Source organism: Mobula hypostoma, chromosome 3, assembly GCF_963921235.1.
Source record: "Mobula hypostoma chromosome 3, sMobHyp1.1, whole genome shotgun sequence".
NCBI lineage: Eukaryota > Metazoa > Chordata > Chondrichthyes > Myliobatiformes > Myliobatidae > Mobula > Mobula hypostoma.
The window spans coordinates 96,428,180-96,452,890 of NC_086099.1; the positions used below are offsets into that span (position 1 = coordinate 96,428,180).

The 24,711-nt window shown below is 40.9% G+C and overlaps 1 protein-coding gene across 1 annotated transcript in view; it reads right to left on the bottom strand.

The window, feature by feature from the left end:
- Positions 1 to 11,001: 11,001 nt before the first annotated feature.
- sdad1 (SDA1 domain containing 1) overlaps positions 11,002 to 24,711 on the bottom strand; it is a 77,895-nt gene continuing 64,185 nt past the window's right edge. The window contains exons 19-22 of the mRNA XM_063043490.1: positions 22,903 to 23,090; positions 20,257 to 20,341; positions 17,210 to 17,371; positions 11,002 to 11,289 (exon numbers count right to left, since the gene is read on the bottom strand). Of these exons, the coding sequence (XP_062899560.1) occupies positions 11,242 to 11,289; positions 17,210 to 17,371; positions 20,257 to 20,341; positions 22,903 to 23,090 (483 nt within the window). The 3' untranslated portion in view covers positions 11,002 to 11,241. The remainder of the gene's footprint in view (positions 11,290 to 17,209; positions 17,372 to 20,256; positions 20,342 to 22,902; positions 23,091 to 24,711) is intronic.

Genomic DNA, 24,711 nt, shown 5'->3' on the forward strand with positions numbered 1-24,711 from the left:
CACAGAGAAGACAGATGCAAAATACTTATTCATTCTGTCCACTATTTCCTTGTCCCCCATTACTGCCTCTCCAACATTGTTTTTCAGTGGTCTGATATCTACTCTTGCCTCTCTTTTACACTATATTGGCATCCTCTTTGATGTTATTGGCTAGCTTACTTACATATTCCATCTTTACCATCTTTATCACTTTTTCAGTTGCCTTCTGTAGTATTTAAAAGCTTCCCAATCCTCTAACTTCACACTAATTTTTGCTTTATTAGATGGACTCTCTTTGGCTTTGACTTCCCTTGTTAGCCATGGTTGTGTCATCTTGCCTTTAGAATACTTCTTCCTCTTTGGGACGTATATATCCCGTGTCTTAGGAACTGCTTCCAGAAATTCCAGCCTTTGCTGCTCTGCTGTCATCCCTGCCAGTATTATTTTCCAATCAATTCTGGCCAACTCCTCTCTCATGTTTCTGTAATTTCCTTACTCCACTGTAATACTGATATATCTGACTTTAGCTTCTCCTTTTCAAATTTCAGGGTGAATTTGATCATATTATGATCACTTGTCCCTAAGGGTACTTTTACCTAAAGCTCTCCAATCAGTTTTACTCTTGCAGTTCCTTAGCTCTATCCACAATGAGCTAACCCTATGTCACCTCTTTCTAATAATTTATTTTAATTTTTTTTTACCAGCAGAGCTATGCAACCCCCTCTGCTTTCCTACCTGTCCAATGTGTATCCTTGGACATTAAGCTCCCAGCTACAATCTTCTTTCAGCCATGTTTCAGTGATGTATATGCCAATCTGTAACTATGCTACAAGTTCATGAACATTATTCTGTATACTTTGTGCATTCAAATATAACATCTTTAGTCCCATATTCACCCTTTTCAACTTTGTCCATTTTTTACGTGGCATCTCATGCTGTTGACAGCAATCTTGCCCTGTCATCAGCCTTTCCTCGTTAGGAATCTCACAGCACATTGCCTCTGTTTGTAAACCAACTACCTCATCTTCAGCACTGTCACTCTGGTTTCTGTCCCCTTGCTAAATAAGTTTAATCCCACCCGAACAACTCCGGCCAGCCTGCCCACAGGGATGTAGGACTCTCTTGGGTTCAGGTGCAACCCTTTTGCACAAGTCATACCTTCCCCAGAAGAGATCCCAACAATCGATAAATCTGAACCCCTTCCCCCTGCACCAATTCCTAAGCCATGCATTCGCCTGCCAAATCACCTTAATCTTACCCTCACTGGCACGTGGCACAGGCAGCAACCCAGAGATTTCTAAGTTGGAGGTCCTGTTTCTCAGCTTTCCACCTAGCTCCCTAAAATCTCTTTTCAGGCAGCCCACTTTTGCCCTTGAGAATACCATGGACACGATCTGAGGCATCCCTGATCCTGGCGCCAGGGAGGCAACATACCATCTGCACTGGCTGTGCACCTCACCTCCTTCTCCTGACAGTCACCCAGTTACCTGTCTCTTGCTAGCTAGGGGTAACTACCTCCCTGTAGCTCCAGTCTATCACAGCCACATTCTCCTGTATGAGTTAAAGGTTATCGAGTTGCAGCTCCAGTTCCCTAATACGTTCTCTCAGGAGCTGCATCTTGGTGCACTGGTGCAGATGTGTTTATCTGGACGACTGAAGGTTCTGCTGACTTCCCACATCCCACACACAGTACAAAACACTGCCCCTAGAACCATTCTCACTATACTATGCACCAATAGATGAGGAATGAACAAATAAGAACAGAGAGAGCAAGTTACAAGGGAATCTACCTCACCCAAGCCCGATGAGCCAAAGCCATCCTAAAGACTGGCACACTCACAAGAACGGCCACTCCGTTTGCACTTGAATTTCTATTGAATCCCTGTTGCTGATTGGTCACTCTTCAAATCAGAAAAGCTGCTACAAAACTCTGCCTTCAAAATTTTATTCGCCACCCTGATTAAAGTAGTTCTTTTCATGCTCCCTTGGTGTGGATTGTCTATCTCAAAAAAAACCGGCTCGAAGCTTTGCTTTTTAAATCTTGAATGCACACCTGACTGAAAGATAGCTTTATTCATGCACTTCTGCTTGCTGATTAGTTGCTCCTCAATTAGAAAAACTGTCACAAAACTCTGCCTTCTAAATCTCAATCACTGCCCTGATTAAAAAGGTAGCTCTTTTCACATGCCCCTGGTGTGGATTGTCCAACTAATTAATGTATGTCACAAGGTACTGTAATCAACTACAGTACAGCCACACCAGCTCCCAGCGGTTCTGCTCCAATAGGATGCAATTCTATCCTTTGAGTATTAAGACCACAATTATGCCAACTGAGGTACAAGTTGATCTGGATTCTCTCTGGTTTCTCACAACTGCCTGTGATCATGGAGTTGAGAAGTACTAGAATGTGCCATAACCTGGAAGCTTACTTGGACTGCTGCCAGACATCTTCAAGGAGGGACACTGCTCCTCCATCTCACAAGTCAGCCTGGGATTCTAAGCCTACGTCAATGTCTGGTGCAAAGAGGAGCAAAAGCTATATGGCCAACTAGAGCATCACTCTACATTTCCTCTCTATGTTCATGTCAGGGCGTTGGAGCAGGGATCCAATCGCAGACCAAGTACTGTGCACACAGATAATTACTGAGTAGCAAATCCAGAGGGGCAACAAAGTCAGCGTCAAAGTTCAGGCGGAGATCAAAAATTCCAGAGAAATCCAAAAACCAGAATCGGGGAAACAGGCAGAGTCGATATTTGGACAGAGAGAGTTCAGATACAAATGCTGGAAAGGCTCAGAAAAACTCACTAGCACAATCTGGCAATAAACAGGTGAAAACACAGGACTAAAATACAGCAGAGAGGTAGATGAAAGGTGGAGCACAATGAGACAGAAGTGGCAGCAAAACGGGTAATAATAAGAAACAGGTGAGAGGCGGGGTACTCAGTAATACAGGGGCCGGAGTAGAGCAGGAGTGGGGACAGGAGCACATGGGGCATGAAAACAAACAACAGCACATGGCAATACAAAACCACAGACTGACGGCTAGGGGGAAAACACACAAAAAGACAAAGTTCGACTGGAGGTACCAACAGTTCGATTGGCTACACAGAAATCAAACCTTTGGCTCAGCTGGTGTCTATGAGTGCTTGCACAACACCGCCATATCCTCCTACTCCAGTGACTCAATTAGCAGCCACAAACATGATTGTAAACATACTACCAATGGATCAAATCAAAATCACAAATCTAAGTGTGCAGGGTGATGACAGACTACTCTCTACAACACCCGCTCATGTGCTCATCCCTCCCTCATCTCGGTTGTGATTGAGGCAATAAATCTTGTTAAATGATTCTATGTGATATCCATTACTTTCTGAAAGCATAAAATTATTTGATAAACAATCTGTAGCAGACTATTGTGTACATACAACCCTGAATATTGATTCTGGCTGTCCACAGGTAGTAACCAGCTTCACATCGTTTTGTCTGAATGTCACATGCTGACGTAGTATCAATGTTCAATGTGCTGATGTTTCACCAACTAGTGCTTTTCCTCAATAGACATTGATGTATCCGGGCATAGATTGATATTTGTAGGTATCGATGGATACCCACCTGGTATAGAGGGGCCACTGGTCTGGATCAGAAATAGCTGCAGAAACTTGGAAACTCAGCCAGCTCTATCTTGGGCACTAGCCAGCATCCAAGACACCTTCAAAAGGCAATGCCTCAATACTTCAAAAAGGCAGTATCCATCATTAAGGATCCCTATCATCCAGGACATGCCCTCTTCTCATTGCTACCATTGGGGAGGAGGTACAAGAGCCTGATGACACACCCTCAATGACTCAGGAACATCTTCTTCCCCTCCAAAATCAGATTACTGAATGGACTTTGAACCCATGGACACTACCTCAGTACTTTTAATCCCCCCCCCGCACTAATTTAATTTAATTTTTATAGTTTTTATTATTATGTATTGAAATGTGCTGCAAAACAACAAATATCAAGACATGCCAGTGATATTAAATCTCATTGTGATAGGTTTTACCGTTAATGTTGTAGGCTGTCTCATGTAATGGTCTTTCTGTACAAGCAGTGTTTGGGTTTTTGTTAGAGATAAGGGATGCTTAGGAATGTGGGCCATCCAATCAGGAGAGTGGAACAGGAAGAAGGTGCTAGAGAAGGCTGGTGGAGCCAGCTTTGTGGGTGATACGGTGTGGGTCTGTCTTTGTTCGGGGTGAAGGAAGAGAGAAGATGCTAGATGAAAATAGTCATAGGATTTGATCCAGTGGGAAAACGCGAGTCGATGGAGGCGAGGTGCAGAGGTCTACCAAGGACCGGTGAATATGGCTTTTGGAAGATTTGAGCTTCAACCTGTGCATATTTAACTGTCTAATTATAATGGGCTCTTTTTGTTTTTTTTCTTTCTTTTCTTTACTAACTCTTTGGATAAGGTAATATTCGTAAGTATACCTCTTTAAAATTGTATGCAGTGTGCGATCTGTTATTGAATGCTGACAGGCTATTGCAGAGGCAGTAAATCACACAGTATTCACACAAACCGGGGTTTGGGTGGGCAAGACATGCCAATCCAACGGATCTGGCGGGACCAAAGTCATACACTCCCTAGACATATGAAGCTGGAGAAAGGTGGGTTCTTGCCGTGGAATCCAGTGGCTATCAGTGCAAGGCTAACGAGCCACATATCCAGAGACACCCAGTCAAAGGGGTTTCATGTGTTATGTGCTTTCCATCCTGGTTTGAAGAAACATTGTCTCGTTTCCATATGGTTATACTGTATACGTTATATATGTATGTAGTTAAATGACAATAAACTTCACGACTTGACAGTAGCCTGTCCTTAATCCTTTGATCCCACACATTATCTGACTATGAAGAGCACAGCAACATTTAAATCCATGAACTGTGTTGGGAATGGGATTTATGCCAGTGTGTTTTAAATCAGTAAATTTGAATATAGGGAAGCTTGAATTCTCATCTGTTAAAGGGAGGAGAGAGAAGGTCATGTGGAAGGGAAGTTAAATCTTGCATCAGAACTCCATATCAAAAGTAGAAGCTTTAGTACATGTATTAACTCTGGACATGTTTACAATGGAAAAAGATATCTCCAGGGGTTTTAAAAAGAAACACAGCTGTGTTTCTCAAGAAATCCCTCAGGGCTATTTGAAACTTCTGAAGTAAAGACTGTGGTATGGTAGGCTGGACAGAGCTGCTGGGAATGTATATTACATTCTGTAGTAAAGAGATGACAGCAGAGAATGCCAATATTATTCTTTGTCAAAGAGAAGCCACCCCAATAGGAAGCATATTATAATACATTCAAATACGTATAAGTTATATCATACATAATTATACTTACTGTATTTGTTTGTTTGCAGAGAAGATCGATGGGCCAGAAGACCCACTTCTGTTCCTTTATCTCATGGTACCCTCATGGAACTCAGTAACCCTTGAGAAACTTCAACAAATGTCACTTCCTCTCACCAGTCTATCTGTTACCTTTTGATAGTTTACATTGTTCACCTACACCAAGGCTCAAATTGACCTCAAGTGCTATCAGCTAATTTAGTGCAGTTTAGGGACTGCTGTGGGAAATTCTAGTCACAAGATTAGGTAACTCACATAGTGAATTTACTCATTAAGACCTCAGATGTTTAAGTATTCTATACAATTTAATAATGTCTTGCGCATTCAAGTAACAATTCCTAAAATCTAGGTCTTTTGACATTACCCCATGCAAGGCTTATTGAGAAAGTAAGGAGGCAAGAAAGCAAGGGGACATTGCTTTGTGGGTCCAGAACCGGCTTGCCCACAGAAGCAAAGAGAGGTTGTAGACGGGTCATATTCTGCATGGAGGTCGGACACCAACGGTGTGCCTTAGGGATCTGTTCTGTGACACCTACTCTGTGATTTTTATAAATGACCTGGATGAGGAAGTGGAGGGATGGGTTAGTAAATTTGCTGATGACACAAAGGTTGGAGGTGTTGTGGATAGTGTGGAGGGTTGTCAGAGGTTACAGCGGGACATTGATAAGATGCAAAACTGGGCTGAGAAGTGGCAGATGGAGTTCAACCCAGATAAGTGTGACTGAGGTGGTTCAATTTGGTAGGTCAAATAAGATGAAAGAATATAGTATTAATGGTAAGACTCTTGGCAGTGTGGAGGATCAGAGGGATCTTGGGGTCTGAGTCCACAGGACACTCAAAGCTGCTGCGCGAGTTGACTCTGTGGTTAAGAAAGCATACAGTGCATTGGCCTTCATCAATCGTGGGATTGAGTTTAGAAGCTGAGAGGTAATACTACAGCAAAAAGGTACCTGGTCAGACCCCACTTGGAGTACTGTGCTCATTTCTGGTTGCCTCATTATAGGAAGGATGTGGAAACCATAGAAAGGGTGCAGAGGAGATTTACAAGGATATTGCTTGGATTGGGGAGCATGCCTTATGAGAATAGGTTGAGTGAACTCGACTTTTTCTCCTTGGAGCAACGGAGGATGAGAGGTGACCTGATAGAGGTGTGTAAAATGATGGGAGGCATTGATTGTGTGCATAGTCAGAGGCTTTTTCCCAGGGCTGAAATGGCTAGCATGAGAGGCAGTTTTAATGTGCTTGGAAGTAGGTACAGAGGAGATGTCAGGGTTTAGTTTTTTATGCAGAGTGGTGAGTGTGTGGAATGGGCTGCCGGAGACAGTGGTGGAGGCGGATTTGGAAGGATCTTTTAAGAGACCCCTGGACAGGTATATGGAATTCAGAAAAGTAGAGGGCTATGGGTAACCCTAGGTAATTTTCTAAGGTAAGGACATGTTTGGCACAGCATTGTGGGCCGAAGGGTCTGTACCGTGCTGTAGGTTTTCTATGTTTCTATGTCCCTCAGTACCTTGCCAAATTTTAAAAGAGCAAACCAAAGACAGATTTTTTGCTCATCAGGTTGTTGTTGAAGGCCATAAGAAATATAACATATTGTCACTTCAAGCAATGGGTGGCAGGTAGTCATAGATCATGGAAAGAAGTTCTTCGGCCCGGCTGGGCTATGCTAACCAAGATTCCCATCGGAGCTACTCCCACTTACCCACTTTTGGCCCATGTTCCTCTAAACCTTGCCTAACCATGTACATTTCCTGTCCAACTGCCTTTTAAATGTTGCTCATATACCTGCCTCAACCACTTCTTTTGGCAGCTCATTCCCTAAACTGACCAACTTCTGGATGAAAAGTTGCCCCTCAGGTTTCTAATAAATCTCTCCTCTCACACCAAACAATACCCTTGATTCACCAAACCAGGGACATTCACCCTAGCCATGCCCCTCATGACTTTATCCACCTCTATAAGATCACTCCTCATTCTCCTTCACTCCAGTGAAAACAATTCCAACCTGTTCAAACCTTATCCATATCGCAGCCCTAAGTCCTGGTAACCTACTTGTGAAAACTGAACACAATATTCCAAATGCAGCAAATATCTTGTACAACTGCAACATTAACATTCCATGTTCTTTACTATGTGCCCTGACTGATGAAGCATGCAAAAATCCTTCTTCACCGTGCTGTCTAAATGTGATACACTTTCAGGGAATCCTGTACATGTACTCTGAGACTCCTCTGTTCTACAGCACTCCTCAAAGACCTAACATTCACTGTGAATGTCCTGCCTACACTTATCCAATTTAAACTTCATTTGTCTTTCCTCTACCTACTAGCCCTGTTGATTAAGATCCTTCTGTAAATCCTGATAACACCCCATTTTCACTGTCAACAACATTGTCTATTTTAGCATCATTGACAGTCTAATTATATATTGTACATCATCATCTAAATCATATGGATGACAAATAACGAGCCTAGCAATGACCCCTGAGGATCACCATTAATCACAGATCTCCAGTCTTAAAAACCCCCTCCATTATCACCCTCTGCTTCCTACCAACAAGCCAATTGTGTATCCAATTATCTAACTCTCTGTGGATCCCATGCAATCTAACTTTCTATAGCAGAACCTTATCAAAGTCCTTACTGAAGTTCATACAGACTACATCTGTCATCCTGCCCTCATCAACTTCTTTGGGTTATTCTTCAAGATACTAAATTAAATTTTTTGAGACGTGATCACCATGCACAAAACTGTTCTATCACTCATCAACTAATCTTTCCAAATGCTTGTAGATCTTATCCTCTGAATCCCCTCTAGTAACCTACCTACCACAGACCTTGGGCTTACTATAGATCCCAGATTATTCTTTGCAGCCATTCTTTAATAAAGGCACAGCATTAGCTGACCTCTGGTCATTCCTTACTTCACCCTTTACTAATAATGGTTCAAATATTTCAGCCAGGACTCCTGTAATTTCTTCTTTGACTTCCCAGTGTTCATGGATACATCTGATCATATCCTGGGGATTTATCTACCTTCACACACTGAAAAGACATCCAGTACTTCCTCTGCTGTCATGCAACCTGTCCCCAAATCATCTCCATTAACTTTCTTAGAGGTATGTTAGTGTGAGGGGTAAGTTCTTTCAACTCATGGATTTTAGAAAAGTTTCTGACAAGGTTCCAAATGACAGACTAGCTGCCAAAAAGGATAGGACGCATGGCACACGGGGCAAATCAGAACATTAGATCCAAATTTAACTTGGCAATAGGAGCAGCGTGATGGTAGAAAGTTTTTTTTTGGATTCGGATGTCTGTGACTGCTAGCATTTTACCTGAACTGATGCCAGGACCCTTGTTGTTTGTAATACATGTGAATGACTTGGATGTGCAAGACATGATCAGATTTTGCAGTTGACAAGGATTGCTAGATTTTGTTGACAGAATGGAGCGCGGTCTTAGGTTGCAGAGAGATGTCCATATGTTGGTAAAACAGGCCAAGAAATAATGGCAACATACATCAAAGTTGCTGGTGAACGCAGCAGGCCAAGCAGCATCTATAGGAAGAGGTACAGTCGACGTTTCAGGCCGAGACCCTTCGTCAGGACTAACTGAAGGAAGAGTGAGTAAGGGATTTTTTAGAAATAATGGATGGAGTTTAACACTGATTATTGTGAGGTGATGCATTTTAGGACTACTAATGAGGTTAGGACACACACCATGAATGGTAGGATTCCAGTGAGTTTTCAAGAAGACAGACCTTGTTCTGAAAGTTCACTATTCCTTAAAAGTAGTTCAACAGAGAGATAAGATGGCTTATGTACGGGACACTGGCCTTCAGAATCAGATTTAATATCACTGGCATAGGTCTTGAAATTTGTTAATTTTATAGCAATAGTACAATGAAATAAATGATAAATATAGAGGAAAAAACAAATTATAGTAAGTATATATGTATAGAATAGTTAAAATAAGTAGTGCAAAAAAAAAAACAAGTGAGGTAGCGTTTATGGGTTCAATGTTTATTTAGAAATCGAGGCAAAGAAGCTACCCCTGAATCGTGGAGTGTGTGCCTTCAGGCTTCTGTTCCTCCTTCCTGACAGTAACAATGGGCATGTCCTGGGTGGTGGGGATCCTTAATGATGGACACCACCTTACTTGAAGATGTCTTAGATACTACAGAGGTATAACAGAGCTGACTAATTTTACAAGTTTCTGCAACTTACTTCGATCTTATGCAAAAGCCCCCCCATACCAGACAGTGGTGCAGCCAGTCAGAATGCTCTCCACGGTACATTTGTATAAGTTTGTAAGTGTTCTAGTTGTCAAACCAGATCTCCTCAAACTCCCTAATGAAATATAGACGCTATCTTGCCTTCTTTATAGCTGCATCAATATGTTGTGTCCAGGTTAGGTCCTCAGATATTGACAGGAACTTGAAATTGCCCCCCCCCCGCCCCACCCCAACTTTTCATCCCTCTATGAGATTGGTTTGTGTTCCCTCATTTTACCCTTTCAAATGCATGGAATTTGTACTCCAACTTTACAAAACATAGGTTGGACCTCAGCTCAGAGGGTAGCAGAGATTCAATAAGATGATACATTTTAGTAATGATGAGAGGCTGAGAGGCTAGATGTGTTTCCCCAAGAATGGAGGAGGTTAAAAGAGGATATGATTGAGGTATATAAAAGTATGAGCATTATGGACAGGGTAGATAAAAGTAAACATTTGTTCCTTCGGTGTAGATAAAAGTGGAGGGCATAGATTTAAGGTCAGGGGCAAGAGGTTTCGTGGGGGTTTGAGTAGCTCTTTCACACCCAGAGTAGCTGGAATACACTGCCTGACAGCAGTCGAAGCAGAGCTGCAGAGTGGTGTCCAGATGACCACTTGAATCACTTAGGCGGTGGGATAAGTGCTGAAATATAGTATTAATACAGATTAATACTGCTCGGCAGGAAAGCCTGTTTATGTGCTGAACTGTTCCATGACTAGTTTGTAATCTCACAGCAGCATCAAGCTACATCAGTGGGGCACCACTATAGTGTAGCAACTAGCATGATGCTATTGCAGCTCGAGCAGCCAAGGTCAGAGACTAGTTCCGGTGTCCTCTATAAGCAAGTTCATATGTTCCTTCCTGTGTGACACACAGGTTTTCCTCCAGATGCTCTGGTTTCCTCCCACAACCCAAAGACATACAAGTGGGTTAACTGGTCATTGTAAATCATCCCGTGATTAGGTTAGGGTTAAAATAGGTAGGCTACTGGGCAGCGAAGCTCGTAGGACTGGAAGAGCCTATTCTGCGCTGTAACTCTAAATAAAACAATAAATAATGATCAATAAAACAATTAATGACAAAGAGCTCTATCCAAATACTGGCTGGAAACTAGATGGAATGCTCCAAATATGTGTTTCATTGGAACACTGAGGCGAAGGCAGACTTCATCCAGAAGTCTGAGCTCCAAACCCTAAACTCCAATGCACTTCTGTCTGTAAGCAAGCTGGACTTAAGTTTCATTTCATTTGGAAATGGAGGTACAGAAAATGAGTACAATGAGTAGTGATTTGGCCTTTTTCTACTTATATATCAATTACTGTATAAATTATTAACAAGAATACAAACAATCCCTACGTTATAGCCACTTGAATAACAAAAATTTACTTAAACAGAATTTAGAGAACTCTTACAGAATTTGTGAAAAATATACAAATAAACAATTTTTCCCAACTCCTGTTTCTTGACGCATATGCACGTGATGTAGCTTCAAATTTCGGGCCACTTCCTGGGAATGCAAACCCTCTGTAATGCAGGAGTCACATATCTTCATGGCTACAATATTTGTTTTCTATTGTGTTTTCTCGTTATTAATTCCTTATTTAATCTGTTTCTTTCTCTTCAAGAGAGCATCTCGCAAAGCAATCTGTCGAAAGAAACAGAAGTTGAGTCTGCAGTAGCAATGAATCTTCCTAGTTTTTGAACGTAATAAGATGTCACATTTTAAAATCTAAAATTACATTTATGAATGCACTTTTTTGTCCTTGTCCTTAGCAATGATTCTGAAAAGTTTAATTATGTCACTAATTTCCTTTGTGTGCTAGGTTTCTCCCACAGTCCAAAGACAAACCGGTTGACAGGTGAATTGGTCATTGTAAATTGTCCCGTGATTAGGCTAGGATTAAATTGGAGGTTGCTGGGTAATGTGGTTTGAAGGGCCAGAAGGGCCTATTCTCAATAATGCAACTCAATAAATAAATCAATCAAATAATTTGATGGTAAAAATAACACCAACTGGAGGTTGCTGTCCTAGGAAAAACATTTTCCTTACATTCATATAAAATTGGAAATGCATTATTCATAATTATTAATGCAGAAGCATACAAAGCTCTGATTTTCCAGCCAAATAGTATGCCCTTTCTATCAAATCACATCATTATAGATTGCAAAGAGATTTCCATCATCTCCTCATGACACACACAGTCTTGATTTCACAAGTGTTGGATGTAAGCTGTATATCCTTCCCTTGGATTTTCAGCTGCCCTACAATATTGATAATATCATATTTTGATAAAAAATGCAATGATAGATCCCAACAATTCCACAAAACTATCCAAGTCATTAATGGCTGATAATCACCTTCCAACATAATTGTACAAGATGCTACTGGATTAGTTTTCAAGTTCCAGCTGCTGACTAAAATTGAGCTGGTGATAAATTCTTCTAGGACAAATTGTATAATCTTTTCACACAGCAAGTATGTGCTTGCAATTTGTTGACTTGGGATATGGCCCACATTTTCACCCCCCCCCCAAAAACCCCAATGTGTTGTAGGTGATCCAGTTACAACATGAAGCATTTCTTGATTTTTTAAATTGTGTGTTCTTTACATTATCCTTGCAGTTTACCATTTTTTAGTACTACTAAATTCAACATAAAACCATAAGATGTAGGAGCAGAATTAGGCCATTTGGCCCATCAAGTCTGCTCTGCCATTTCATCACAGCTGATCCACTTACCCATCAGCCCCAATCTCCTGCCTTTTCCCTGCATCCCCTCATGCCCTGACTAATCAAGAATCCATCAACCTCTGTCTTCAATGTAATCAATGACTTGGCTTCCGCAGCTGCCTGTGGCAACAAATTCCACAGATTCACCATTGTCTGGCTAAAACACATTCCCACTCATCTCCGTTCTATTCTGAGGTTGTGTCTTCTGGTCTTAGACTCCCCCACCGTATGAAACATCCTCTTTGTATCCACTCTTCTGAGGTCTTTCAAGATTTCAATGAAGTCACAAGTTCTTCAGAATTCCAGTGAGTACAGGCCCAGGGCCATCAAACCACTCCTCGTATGACAAGCCTTTTGATCCCAGAATCATTTTGGGGAACCTCCTTTGAACCCTCTCCAATGTCAGTACATCCTTTCTTAGATAAGGGGCCCAAAACTGTGTGAGGTCTCACCAGTGCTACATAAAGTCGGAACATCACATCCTTGCTTTTGTATTCTCATCCTCTTGAAATGAATGCTAACATCACATTTACCTTCCTCACCATCAATTCAATCTGCAAATTAACCTTTAGGGAATCTTACATAAGGACTCCCAGCAATACACACAAAATGTTGGAGGAACTCAGCAGGCCAGGCAACATCTGTGGAAGACTACCAAGTCCCTTTGCATCTCAAGTTTTTGTATTTTCTCTCCATTTAGAAAATAGTCTATCTACTCTTTTATTTCTTATACCAAAGTGCATGACCATACACTTCCCGACACTGTATTCCATCTGGCACTTCTTTGCCCATTCTCCTGATCTGTGTAATTCCTTCTGTGAATTCTCTACTTCCTGAAAACTAGCTGCCCCTCCACTCATCTTCATATCATCTGCAAACTTAGCCACAAAGCCATCAATTCTGTCATCCAAGTCATTGACATATAACATAAAAAGGATTGGTCCCAACACAGATCCTTGTGGAACTCCACTATTCACTGGCAGCCAACCAGAAACGGTTCCCTTTATTTCCACTCTTTGCCTCCTGCCAGTCACTGCTCTATCCATGCTAGTATCTTTCCTGTAACACCATGGGCTCCTACCTTGTTAAGCAGCCTTTTGTGTGTCACCTTGTCAAAGTCCTTCTGAAAATCCAAGTACACAACATTTGCCAATTCTCCTTCATCTATTCTGCTTGTTATTTCTTCAAAGAATTGCAACAGATTTGTCAGGCAAGATATCCATTATGGAAACCTTGCGAACTATGGCCTATTTTAGCATGTGCCTTTAAGTGCCCTGAAACCACATCCTTAACAATCGACTTCAACATTTTCCCAACCACTGAAGTCAGACTAATTGGCTTATATCTTCCTTTCTTCTGCCTCTCTCCCTTCTTGAAGAGTGGAACAACATTTCTAATTTTCCATTCCTCTGGAACCATGCCAGAATCAATTGATTCTTGAAAGATCATTACTAATGCCTCCACAATCTCTTTAGCCACCTCTTTCATAACACTGGGGTGTATATCATCTGGTCGAGGTGCCTTATCTACCTTCAGACCTTTCAGTTTCACAAGAGCCTTCTCCCTAGTAATGACAACTTCACACACTTCTCTGTCCTGACACTCTCAAACTTCTGGCATATTGCTAGTATTTTCCACAGTGAAGACTAATGCAAAATACTTATTCAGTCTGTCCACCATTTCCTTGACCCCTTAACTACATCCCCTGCATCATTTACCAGTGGTCTGATATACACTCTTACCTCTCTTTTACACTTTATGTATCTGAAGGAACTTTTGGTATCCTCTTTAATATTATTGGCTAGCTTACTTTCATGTCCCTTAATGACACTCCTAGTTTTCAAAAGTTTCCCAATCCTCTAACTTCCCACAAATTTTTGCTCTATTATAAGCCTTTTCTTTGGTTTTTATGTTGGCATTGACTTCTGTTGTTAGTCACGGTTGTGTCATCTTGCTTTTAGAATACTTCTTCCTCTTTGAGACATATCTATTCTGTGCCTTCCGAATTGCTTCTAGAAATTCCAGCCATTCTGCTCTGTGGTCACCCCTGCGGATGATCTTTCCAATCAATTTTGACCAGCTCTTCTCTCGTAAGACCATAAGATATAGGAGCAGAAGTAGGCCATTTGGCCCATCGAGTCTGCTCCACCATTCAATCATAGCTGATCTAATTCTTCCAGTCATCCAACTCCCTTACCTCCTCCCCATACCCTTTGATGCCCTGGCTCATCAAGAACCTATCTATCTCTGCCTTAAATGCACCCAATGATTTGGCCTCCACAGCCACTCGTGGTAATAAATTCCACAGATTTACCATCCTCTGACTAAAGTAATTTCTCTACATCTCTGTTCTAAATGGACATCCTTCAATCCAGAAGTTGTACCCTCTTGTCCTAGACTCCCCTACCATGGGAAATAAAGTTGCCATATCTAATCTGTTCAGGCCTTTTAATATTCAGAATGTTTCTATGAGATCCCCCCTCATTCTCCAGAACTCCAAGGAATACAGCCCAAGAGCGGCCAGATGTTCCTCATACGGTGATTCTTTCATTCCTGGAATCATTCTTGTGAACATTCTCTGAACCCTCTCCAATGTCAGTACTTTCTTTCTAAAAGAAGAAGCCCAAAACTGCACACAACACTCCAAGTGTGATCTCAACATCACACTTATAGTCTCAACAATACATCCCTGTTCTTATATTCTATACCTCTAAAAATGAATGCCAACATTGCATTCGCCTACTTCACCACTGACTCATCCTGGAGGTTAACCTTTAGGGTATCCTACACAAGGACTCCCAAGTCCCTTTACATCTCTGTATTTTGAATTCTCTCTCCATCTCTCCACCTAAGTAATAGTCTAGCCCGTTTATTTCATCCACCAAAATGCATGACCATACACTTTCCAATGTTGTATTTTCATTTTCATTTGCCACTTCTTTGCCTATTCCCCTAAACTATCTAAGTCTCTTTGCAGGATCTGTTTCCTCAACACTACCCACTCCTCCACCTATCTTTGTATCATCAGCAAATCCATTAATCTCATAGACCAAATCATGCCTCTGTAATTCCCTTCACTCCACTGTAATGCTGATACATCTGACTTTAAGCTTTTCCTTCTCAAATTGCAGGGTGAATTCTACCATATTATGATCACTTGACCCTAAGGGTTCCTTTAACTTTCTTCTTTCATAGTTTCATCTAAAGAAACATAGAAAATATTGCTCAATAACCAGTTGGTGAATAGTCATCAACTTGAAATGTTATGTCTTTTCCTTGTTTCCACAGATGTTATCTGATGTGCTGAATGCTTTACCATTTTCCGGTTTTTAATTCAAATTTCTAGCAGCTACAGTCTTCCAATCTACTAAATCAGTCCTCATATGGCAGACCAGCCACCCCCAGAACCCATCTATTGAATCTTTGCTTTACTCTGAATAATAGCAAGTGCACTTTTTATTAGACAAATTGACAATTCTCAGATGCATTCTTGCCAAGGTCCTGTGCAATTCTTCACCCTGGTAATCTAATGTTCTTGTAATAAAGGCTAACATTACTTTTGCACTCTTAACAGTTATTGCATCTTCGCTTTGGGTATCTGTATGCAAGGACATCTAGGTCCCTTTGTATATCAGCATGACCCAGTCTTTTGCTGTGTAACAAATACTTTGCTTTTCAGTATTGTGCACTGGAGTGAATAAGCTGATCCAGGACAATATTCAGATGAAAACTTGCTGTGGTTAAATTTCAAGTTGTCTGATTTCTACTGGGCAAGTAACACTTTGTAGCGAAGGTGCTGAAAAGCACGACAGCTTGTAATCTTTAACAGTGACTGTAAAATCATCTTCTCAGTCTGACCAAACAGCAGCTGTTCTCACCTTCACATCCACCATTCATTGACATCCGTAAAATTAATTTAGGATTATCACTTAAAATTTATGAGAAGCATGTAGTGAACAAGGTCAGGATACCGTGAGCTGAAAATAATGGCTCCCCAGTGTCTGGTGAAATTATGAAGCCAGAGTGTCACAGAGTGGGTATGAGGTGAATCACTGGTAACCACAACCGGACAAAGACCTGTCGTTTGGTCATGTATCAGCCCCCCACTTTGCAAGAGAAAGAGTCAACCTATTCACTTCTATTTCCCAATATTTGAATGTGATAGCAGAATTCTTGTAGATTCTTGCAAATCCATTTTGCATTTTTTCTATACAACTTTTTGCAATATTATCAGAATTGCAAATCAAACTGCCAACGTATCCAAGCAAGATTTCAACATAACCTTTCTACAGTGGAGATCTTCCTATCGTTTAATATTTTGTATTTCAGTCTTTTAATTCTCTCTTGCACTCCTGTGTCCTGTGTCAATGTACTTTGCTTTTATTACTTACCCTCAACCTTTCAGTTATTTATGCTGCCTCATTAGTGTTTAATTTGTTATTTCCTGGGTTCTTTTATGCACTATTTTAAATATTGTTTATCAATATTGCTGCCCATTTCATTTTCTCTCAAGTGTCATTATTCTCAGTCAGTATCCTAAATATGATAAAACTACATCATTACTCCGTACCTATCCTTAAAGCATTCAATCCTGATATTATCCCGACAAATAAACCTCGCTTCATGTTTAGCAAACAGGTAATAGTACTGGGTTTTTCTACACTGCATTTACATGAGTGAAAGAGTTATGCATGCACTATTTAATCAGGTTCTCAGCAATCCTCCCTTTGTGTAGAAGCATTGTATTTTCTCCACCTTTTCTCTTAGAAAAACGTTTCCTCCCTTGCTATGTGTTTCCACAGCAAATTTTTACATCACAAAAGAATAAGAAATTACCTGTTTTTCCCTGAAGGAACGTTTGCCTTTTGATCTGACATTGCGGCTGTATCTCATCATCATAAAGTTCTTTTTCTTTTTCTTGTCTTGGTTAGTTGTGCTCGCAAATGGATTCAACTTGGTTCTCTTTCTCACAAACTGATTTCTTTCAGATTTTCCAGCCTGGAGGATAGTTTTAAACCAAAGAAAGTGAATTAGACGAAGAACAAAACAACAACCAAGGACATAAAGGTCATTCACCTCACATCACTGAAGCTGTAGCGATAACATTTCTGCCAAAGTTATGGATCAAAATCTGGTAATGTAATCACTAGCTACCCCTCAACCATTAGGCTGTTGAATAAAAAGGGCATGCCCCATCATTGAAATGTTCCTACAACCAATTATCTCACTTTACGCACTCTATTTCATTATTTCATATTCTCCTTACTTATATTTGTATTTGCACAGTTTCTTGTCTTCTGCACTCTGGTTGATCTTTCGTTGATCCTGTTATAGTTACAATTCTATAGATCTGCTGAGTATGGCCACAAGAAAATGAATCTCAGGGTTGTATATGTACTTTGATAATAAAATTTACTTTGAACTTCTGAACATTGATTGCACATATTCTCAGAGTGGGCACCACGAGTTTGCTGCAGCACATTTTAATAAGTTACTAGCATTTACTGGCCAATATATAATCAGGACAACAGAGACTGTTGCCATTAGCTGTTGGAGTGTTCTGTCTATTGTCAGTAAACTGTAAAACTGAATATATAATATTTATAAAGCACAACCCCAAGGTCTTCTCATTAAAAAGAAATTAGAACATTACTAGAGCCACACTGTCCAAAACAATGAATATTTTCATAACTATTTAAATCAATTATTCACCAAGATGGACATTTGCATTTGCTGTGCTTAGATAAAGCAGCTGAGGAAGCAGAGAAACAAATTGGCCATCTGCCTTTTTCTAATGGCAAGATGGGTTGCGTCGGAGATGATGAGGGGATGAGGGTGGTGTTAAAGTTTTAGGCCTTTTAAACTGGACCAAAACAGCAGTGAAAAGCCTCCAACTATGCTGAAACTTCTACATTCCTGGAAATGGACAATTTGATACAGATTAGAAAGAATTATGATGAAGATAGGCAGTGACAGATTGTAATAATTGCTGACCAAAGCATAACAAGAGATATAGAGGGAGTACAAAGAAGGTTCACCAGATTGATTCCTGGGATGGCAGGACTTTCATATGAAGAAAGACTGGATAAACTGGGCTTGTACTCGTTGGAATTTAGAAGATTGAGGGGGGATCTGATTGAAACGTATAAAATCCTAAAGGGATTGGACAGGCTAGATGCAGGAAGATTGTTCCCGATGTTGGGGAAGTCCAGAACGAGGGGCCACAGTTTGAGGATAGAGGGGAAGCCTTTTAGGACCGAGATTAGGAAAAACTTCTTCACACAGAGAGTGGTGAATCTGTGGAATTCTCTGCCACAGGAAACAGTTGAGGCCAGTTCATTGGCTATATTTAAGAGGGAGTTAGATATGGCCCTTGTGGCTACGGGGGTCAGGGGGTATGGAGGGAAGGCTGGGGCAGGGTTCTGAGTTGGATGATCAGCCATGATCATAATAAACGGCGGTGCAGGCTCGAAGGGCCGAATGGCCTACTCCTGCACCTATTTTCTATGTTTCTATGTTTAAGCATAAATTAGCAGTCATTTTTTTTAAATGGAAGTTTTCTTTTTCAAAATACAAGGATTGCTCAAAATATTGCCTTTAAAAAAGATTGCAAACCAATGTTGAAGCAATTCTGCACGAGGATGCCCAATTTTAAAAAGTACCAGTGAGCTTTCATCACCAATTAAACTGTAATCAATATCGACCCGGAGAGAAGAACAGAATAAATTAGAAAGGGAAAGGGCAAAGGTTATATAAAAGGGTATAAAACTGAGATGTGAACACAATGGAGTGTAATCAGGAATCACAGAAGTAACAAAAGCTAAACAACAGAATCTCATTAATTCAACATGTGGTCATCTCTTTAGATGTTTGGTTTACTTGGGCCAAAAAAGATCAAATTGAACCAGCTTTACTATACTCCATAGTATACTTTAGTTCAAAAGCATTCAAAACACTAATCACTGATTGTCATGAACTAATGTTCCGGGTTATTTTTTTGTAGGACCCTTAGAAAAAAGCTCATCCATCAAGATTAAATGTGCTGTAGTGCTGTAATAACGGATAACTATTGGTTATTAGTCTCCCCGACACCGAAAACTAATTTGCAAGTTAAGTAAAAGTAACATTTTTAAAGTCTTAATCTCATGTGCTTAGCTGAATTATTTTCGTAAATAAGTACAATTTAAATTTGCTTATTTTTACTTTTTGTATTTCTACCAGAGATATTTTTGAATTTGATCGACTGAGCAGCCTGCCTGTTGCCTGGCTTTTAGCTGGATGCTAGAGATCCCTTGTAGAAAATGGCAAATTCAAACCGAAATCGGAATTGAGAAAGCTTGAATCCCACAGCCTCCTGAACCGTAGTGGGTAGTTGCTTTTCTAGGCCAACATCATCCGTCACTTCATAGCCATGAACCATGAAATCTGTAGCCTTCAGCTTCTCCCAACTTGAGATTCTGACCAAACAGCTTTTCATATTCTCCACATCAAGCCAGAAAAAATCATTACAAAGGATTGGTTACAGTATAATTTTTGTTTGACGCAACTACACTTTTCTTAATCCACCATTTTCATGACTGCAAAGCTGTTCTGCACAATTGTTTTTCGATGCAACTACTTAAGGAAACAGAACTGTCAAAAACTTGTGTCTTAAAAGAATACAGATAAGTAATTAAAGATCAGTTTTATGTAGACTTATAAAAAATAGCTAAATTTTACTGAGAGTGCTTTGGGCACAATGGGTACACTGAGCAGAAGTATAAATATCGGAAACAGCCCAGAAAGTAAACAAGAATGTGATTCGTGTAGCAGGAAGCTCTTTGCAAGACCTCAAAATACCAAATAGAATGAAGCTATGATTAAGAATATTCAGCAATACTTACCATAGCTGTTGCTAGTCGAGTTTCTTTATCTGATTTAGGCTTTTTATGCAGCCGTTCTATATCTCGCAGTGAAAGCAGCTCTCCTCTGAAAATTAAACAATTTTACAATTGCATATTAAAAACCAAAGGCTTGGAGATGGATACTGTTGTGATTGATGCTGGTAGCAGAACAGACCACACATAACTGACTCACCACCAGATTGTCAAAATTAGAAACAAGTTCGATGAATGCACTTCTGGTTCACTTTGATTTAATGTTGCAACAAAAAAGAAGATGCATTTATTAAATATCTTACAGAGCACACACATCTCCTTTGCTTACAGGCAAAGTAAGTACTAAACAATAAACCATTAGGATACACATGCTCACCATTGTAGCAGTGTTATCTTCCTGTTCAACTGAAATTTAAAACAACATATGGTAGGGCTTGTGATACATTGTGGCTGTGAATGGTATAATTTGGTAGAGATGAACAAGTCGGACCTTGGAGCTCAAAGTTCTTTAAAGTGGAGGCACTTTCAGTAAAGTTGTTGCACTGGCACCTCAGTTGGGAAAAGATGAGGAGTTAATGGTGCAGCTTGGTCTAGGCTGTCACAGCCTTCCATTGAAGCAGCATCATGGATTTGGGTAGATCACAGATAAAAGGACAATAGACAATAGGTGCAGGAGTAGGCCATTCGACCCTTCGAGCCAGCACCGCCATTCACTGATCATCCACAATCAGTATCCAGTTTCTGCCTTCTCCCCATTACCTCTGATTCCGCTATCTTTAAGAGCTCTATCCATCTCTTTCTTGAAAGCATCCAGAGACTTGGCCTCCACTGCCTTCTGGGGCAGAGCATTCCATACATCCACCACTCTCTGGGTGAAAAAGTTTTTCCTCAACTCCGTTCTAAATGGCCTACCCCTTATTCTTAAACTGTGGCCTCTGGTTCTGGACTCACCTATCAGCGGGAACATGCTTCCTGCCTCCAGCGTGTCCAATCCTTTAATAATCTTATATGTTTCCATCAGATCCCCTATCATCCTTCCAAATTCCAGTGTATACAAGCCCAGTCGCTCCAATCTTTCAACATATGACAGTCCCGCTATCCCGGGTATTAACCTTGTGAACGTACGCTGCACCCCCTCAATAGCAAGAATGTCCTTCCTCAAATTTGGAGACCAAAACTGCACACAGTACTCCAGGTGTGGTCTCGCCAGGGCCCTGTACAGCTGCAGAAGGACCTCTTTGCTCTTATACTTAATTCCCCTTGTTATGAAGGCCAGCACGCCATTAGCTTTCTTCCTGCCTGCTGTACTTGCATGCTTGCCTTCAGTGACTGATGTACAAGAACACCTAGATCTCGTTGTGCTTCCCCTTTTCCCAACTTGACTCCATTTAGATAATAATCTGCCTTCCTGTTCTTACCACCAGAGTGGATAACCTCACATTTATCTACATTAAACTGCATCTGCCATGCATCCACCCACTCACTCAGCCTGTCTAAGTCACCCTGCATTCTCATAACATCCTCCTCACATTTCACACTGCCACCCAGCTTTGTTCAGATAGGTCAAAAGCCCCAAGATAATGCAGAAGCCTACCTTTTGACCTTGCCCAACACACATTATGTACTAGGATGCAATATGAGCAATCTGATCATTTACCAGGTCCAGGAGATCAATGAGGCATGGAGAAAGAATAAAGTTGCATATCAGCTGCAGGGGACACACAGGAAGCTGATTACATGGTCTCCACAGTCCAAGAGGTCACAAAGGACTGTGCCTCCTGGCACCAGGGTTTACCATCACAGGGCTGGGGAAGGATGGAAGGTGAAAAAGGAGACGGGTCTATCTGGATTTTGTTACTGGGATGCCACAGGCATCAGTTTTACCCTCAGCTACTCAACTAGCACCTACAATTTCAAATGAAAAAACAGGATATAAAAATGCAGGTCTGCTGGTGATAGGGAAAGGGGGTTGTGAGCAGATAAAGAGATTAAAAACAAAAACAGACATGCTGGAAGATTTTTCAGCATCAGTTTTATTTCAGATTCCAGCATCTGCTGTTTTGTTTATTTTGCCGGAAGGGAAGGGAATTTTCACAGTGGGGAAATGGCGGGTTATGAGGAATTAGAGGAAAAGAATGCACTTTTTTAAAATGAGGAATGTGTAAATGTTAGTTAAGAAGGGAGAAGTGATCCGACTGTGACATGGATAATTCTGTAGAGGGTGATGGGTGACAGGATTATCTCCACCAGCTGGAGAAATGACCTCAGGACAGGTTGAAATGAGGACAAAGTTCTTCAGGTGTAGATTATAAATCTTGAGAACTCTTAATCCCAGAGAGCTGTCTGGCACTGATTATATTCAAAGGCTAAAATCAGCATATTTTTGGATAACAGGGGTAATGAAGATCAGAGAGGAAAACAGTCTTGTAGCAGAGAAACAGACCTCTACCATTCGATTAGGTCAGGAGTCACGAGGCCATGTTCTACCCTGCTTCATTTATGTTCTTACAGTTATTCTGTAGCAGAGTTTAAGGTGCAACTGAAATTATAAGAAACAAGCTTTAGCCTTAGCTGAACAGGGAGCTTTCACTAATGTTGTTTACACCAAGAAACTCAAGCATACTAATTATTATGAATTTAAAATGTACATACTTGCTTTCGTCATCACTGCTGTCCTCAATCTTCCTCTTCTGACTTTTGCCAGGGGCAGGGTCAACCTCTTTAGCTATCTGGGCCAGTCGGATTTTCTTGAAGTCTTCCTGTGTGAGGAGGCGACTAGCACTGACAAGTGCTGCTTTTGCTTTGCGTGCTTCTGTGGGCATGGTCTTCACCTTCTCCACCTTTTGAAACACAGCCCATCAAGGAATTCATTTCCTAGTAAATATCATCTAACCAGAACTTTACTTAACCAATGAGAAAACAACTCAAATTTCTTGGAATGTATGCGGGATGGTTTTTTGAACCAACATGTCGAGGAACCAACTAGAGAGCAGGCTATTCTGGACTGGGTTTTGAGCAATGAGGAAGGGTTAGTTAGCGATCTTGTCGTGAGAGGCCCCTTGGGTAAGAGTGACCATAATATGGTGGAATTCTTCATTAAGATGGAGAGTGACATAGTTAATTCAGAAACAAAGGTTCTGAACTTAAAGAAGGGTAACTTTGAAGGTATGAGACGTGAATTAGCTAAAATAGACTGGCAAATGACACTTAAAGGATTGACGGTGGATATGCAATGGCAAGCATTTAAAGGTTGCATGGATGAACTACAACAATTGTTCATCCCAGTTTGGCAAAAGAATAAATCAAGGAAGGTAGTGCACCCGTGGCTGACAAGAGAAATTAGGGATAGTATCAATTCCAAAGAAGTAGCATACAAATTAGCCAGAGAAAGTGGCTCACCTGAGGACTGGGAGAAATTCAGAGTTCAGCAGAGGAGGACAAAGGGCTTAATTAGGAAGGGGAAAAAAGATTATGAGAGAAAACTGGCAGTGAACATAAAAACGGACTGTAAAAGCTTTTATAGATATGTAAAAAGGAAAAGACTGGTAAAGACAAATGTAGGTCCCCTGCAGACAGAAACAGGTGAATTGGTTATGGGGAGCAAGGACATGGCAGACCAATTGAATAATTACTTTGGTTCTGTCTTCACTAAGGAGGACATAAATAATCTTCCAGAAATAGTAAGGGACAGAGGGTCCAGTGAGATGGAGGAACTGAGTGAAATACATGTTAGTAGGGAAGTGGTGTTAGGTAAATTGAAGGGATTGAAGGCAGATAAATCCCCAGGGCCAGATGGTCTGCATCCTAGAGTGCTTAAGGAAGTAGCCCAAGAAATTGTGGATGCATTAGTGATAATTTTTCAAAACTCGTTAGATCCTGGACTAGTTCCTGAGGATTGGAGGGTGGCTAATGTAACCCCACTTTTTAAAAAAGGAGGGAGAGAGAAACCGGGGAATTATAGACCGGTTAGCCTAACGTCGGTGGTGGGAAACTGCTGGAGTCAGTTATCAAGGATGTGATAACAGCACATTTGGAAAGCGGTGAAATGATCGGACAAAGTCAGCATGGATTTGTGAAAGGAAAATCATGTCTGACGAATCTCATAGAATTTTTTGAGGATGTAACTAGTAGAGTGGATAGGGGAGAACCAGTGGATGTGGTATATTTGGATTTTCAAAAGGCTTTTGACAAGGTCCCACACAGGAGATTAGTGTGCAAACTTAAAGCACACGGTATTGGGGGTAAAGTATTGGTGTGGGTGGAGAATTGGTTAGCAGACAGGAAGCAAAGAGTGGGAATAAACGGGACCTTTTCAGAATGGCAGGCGGTGACTAGTGGGGTACCGCAAGGCTCAGTGCTGGGACCCCAGTTGTTTACAATATATATTAATGACTTGGATGAGGGAATTAAATGCAGCATCTCCAAGTTTGCGGATGACACGAAGCTGGGTGGCAGTGTTAG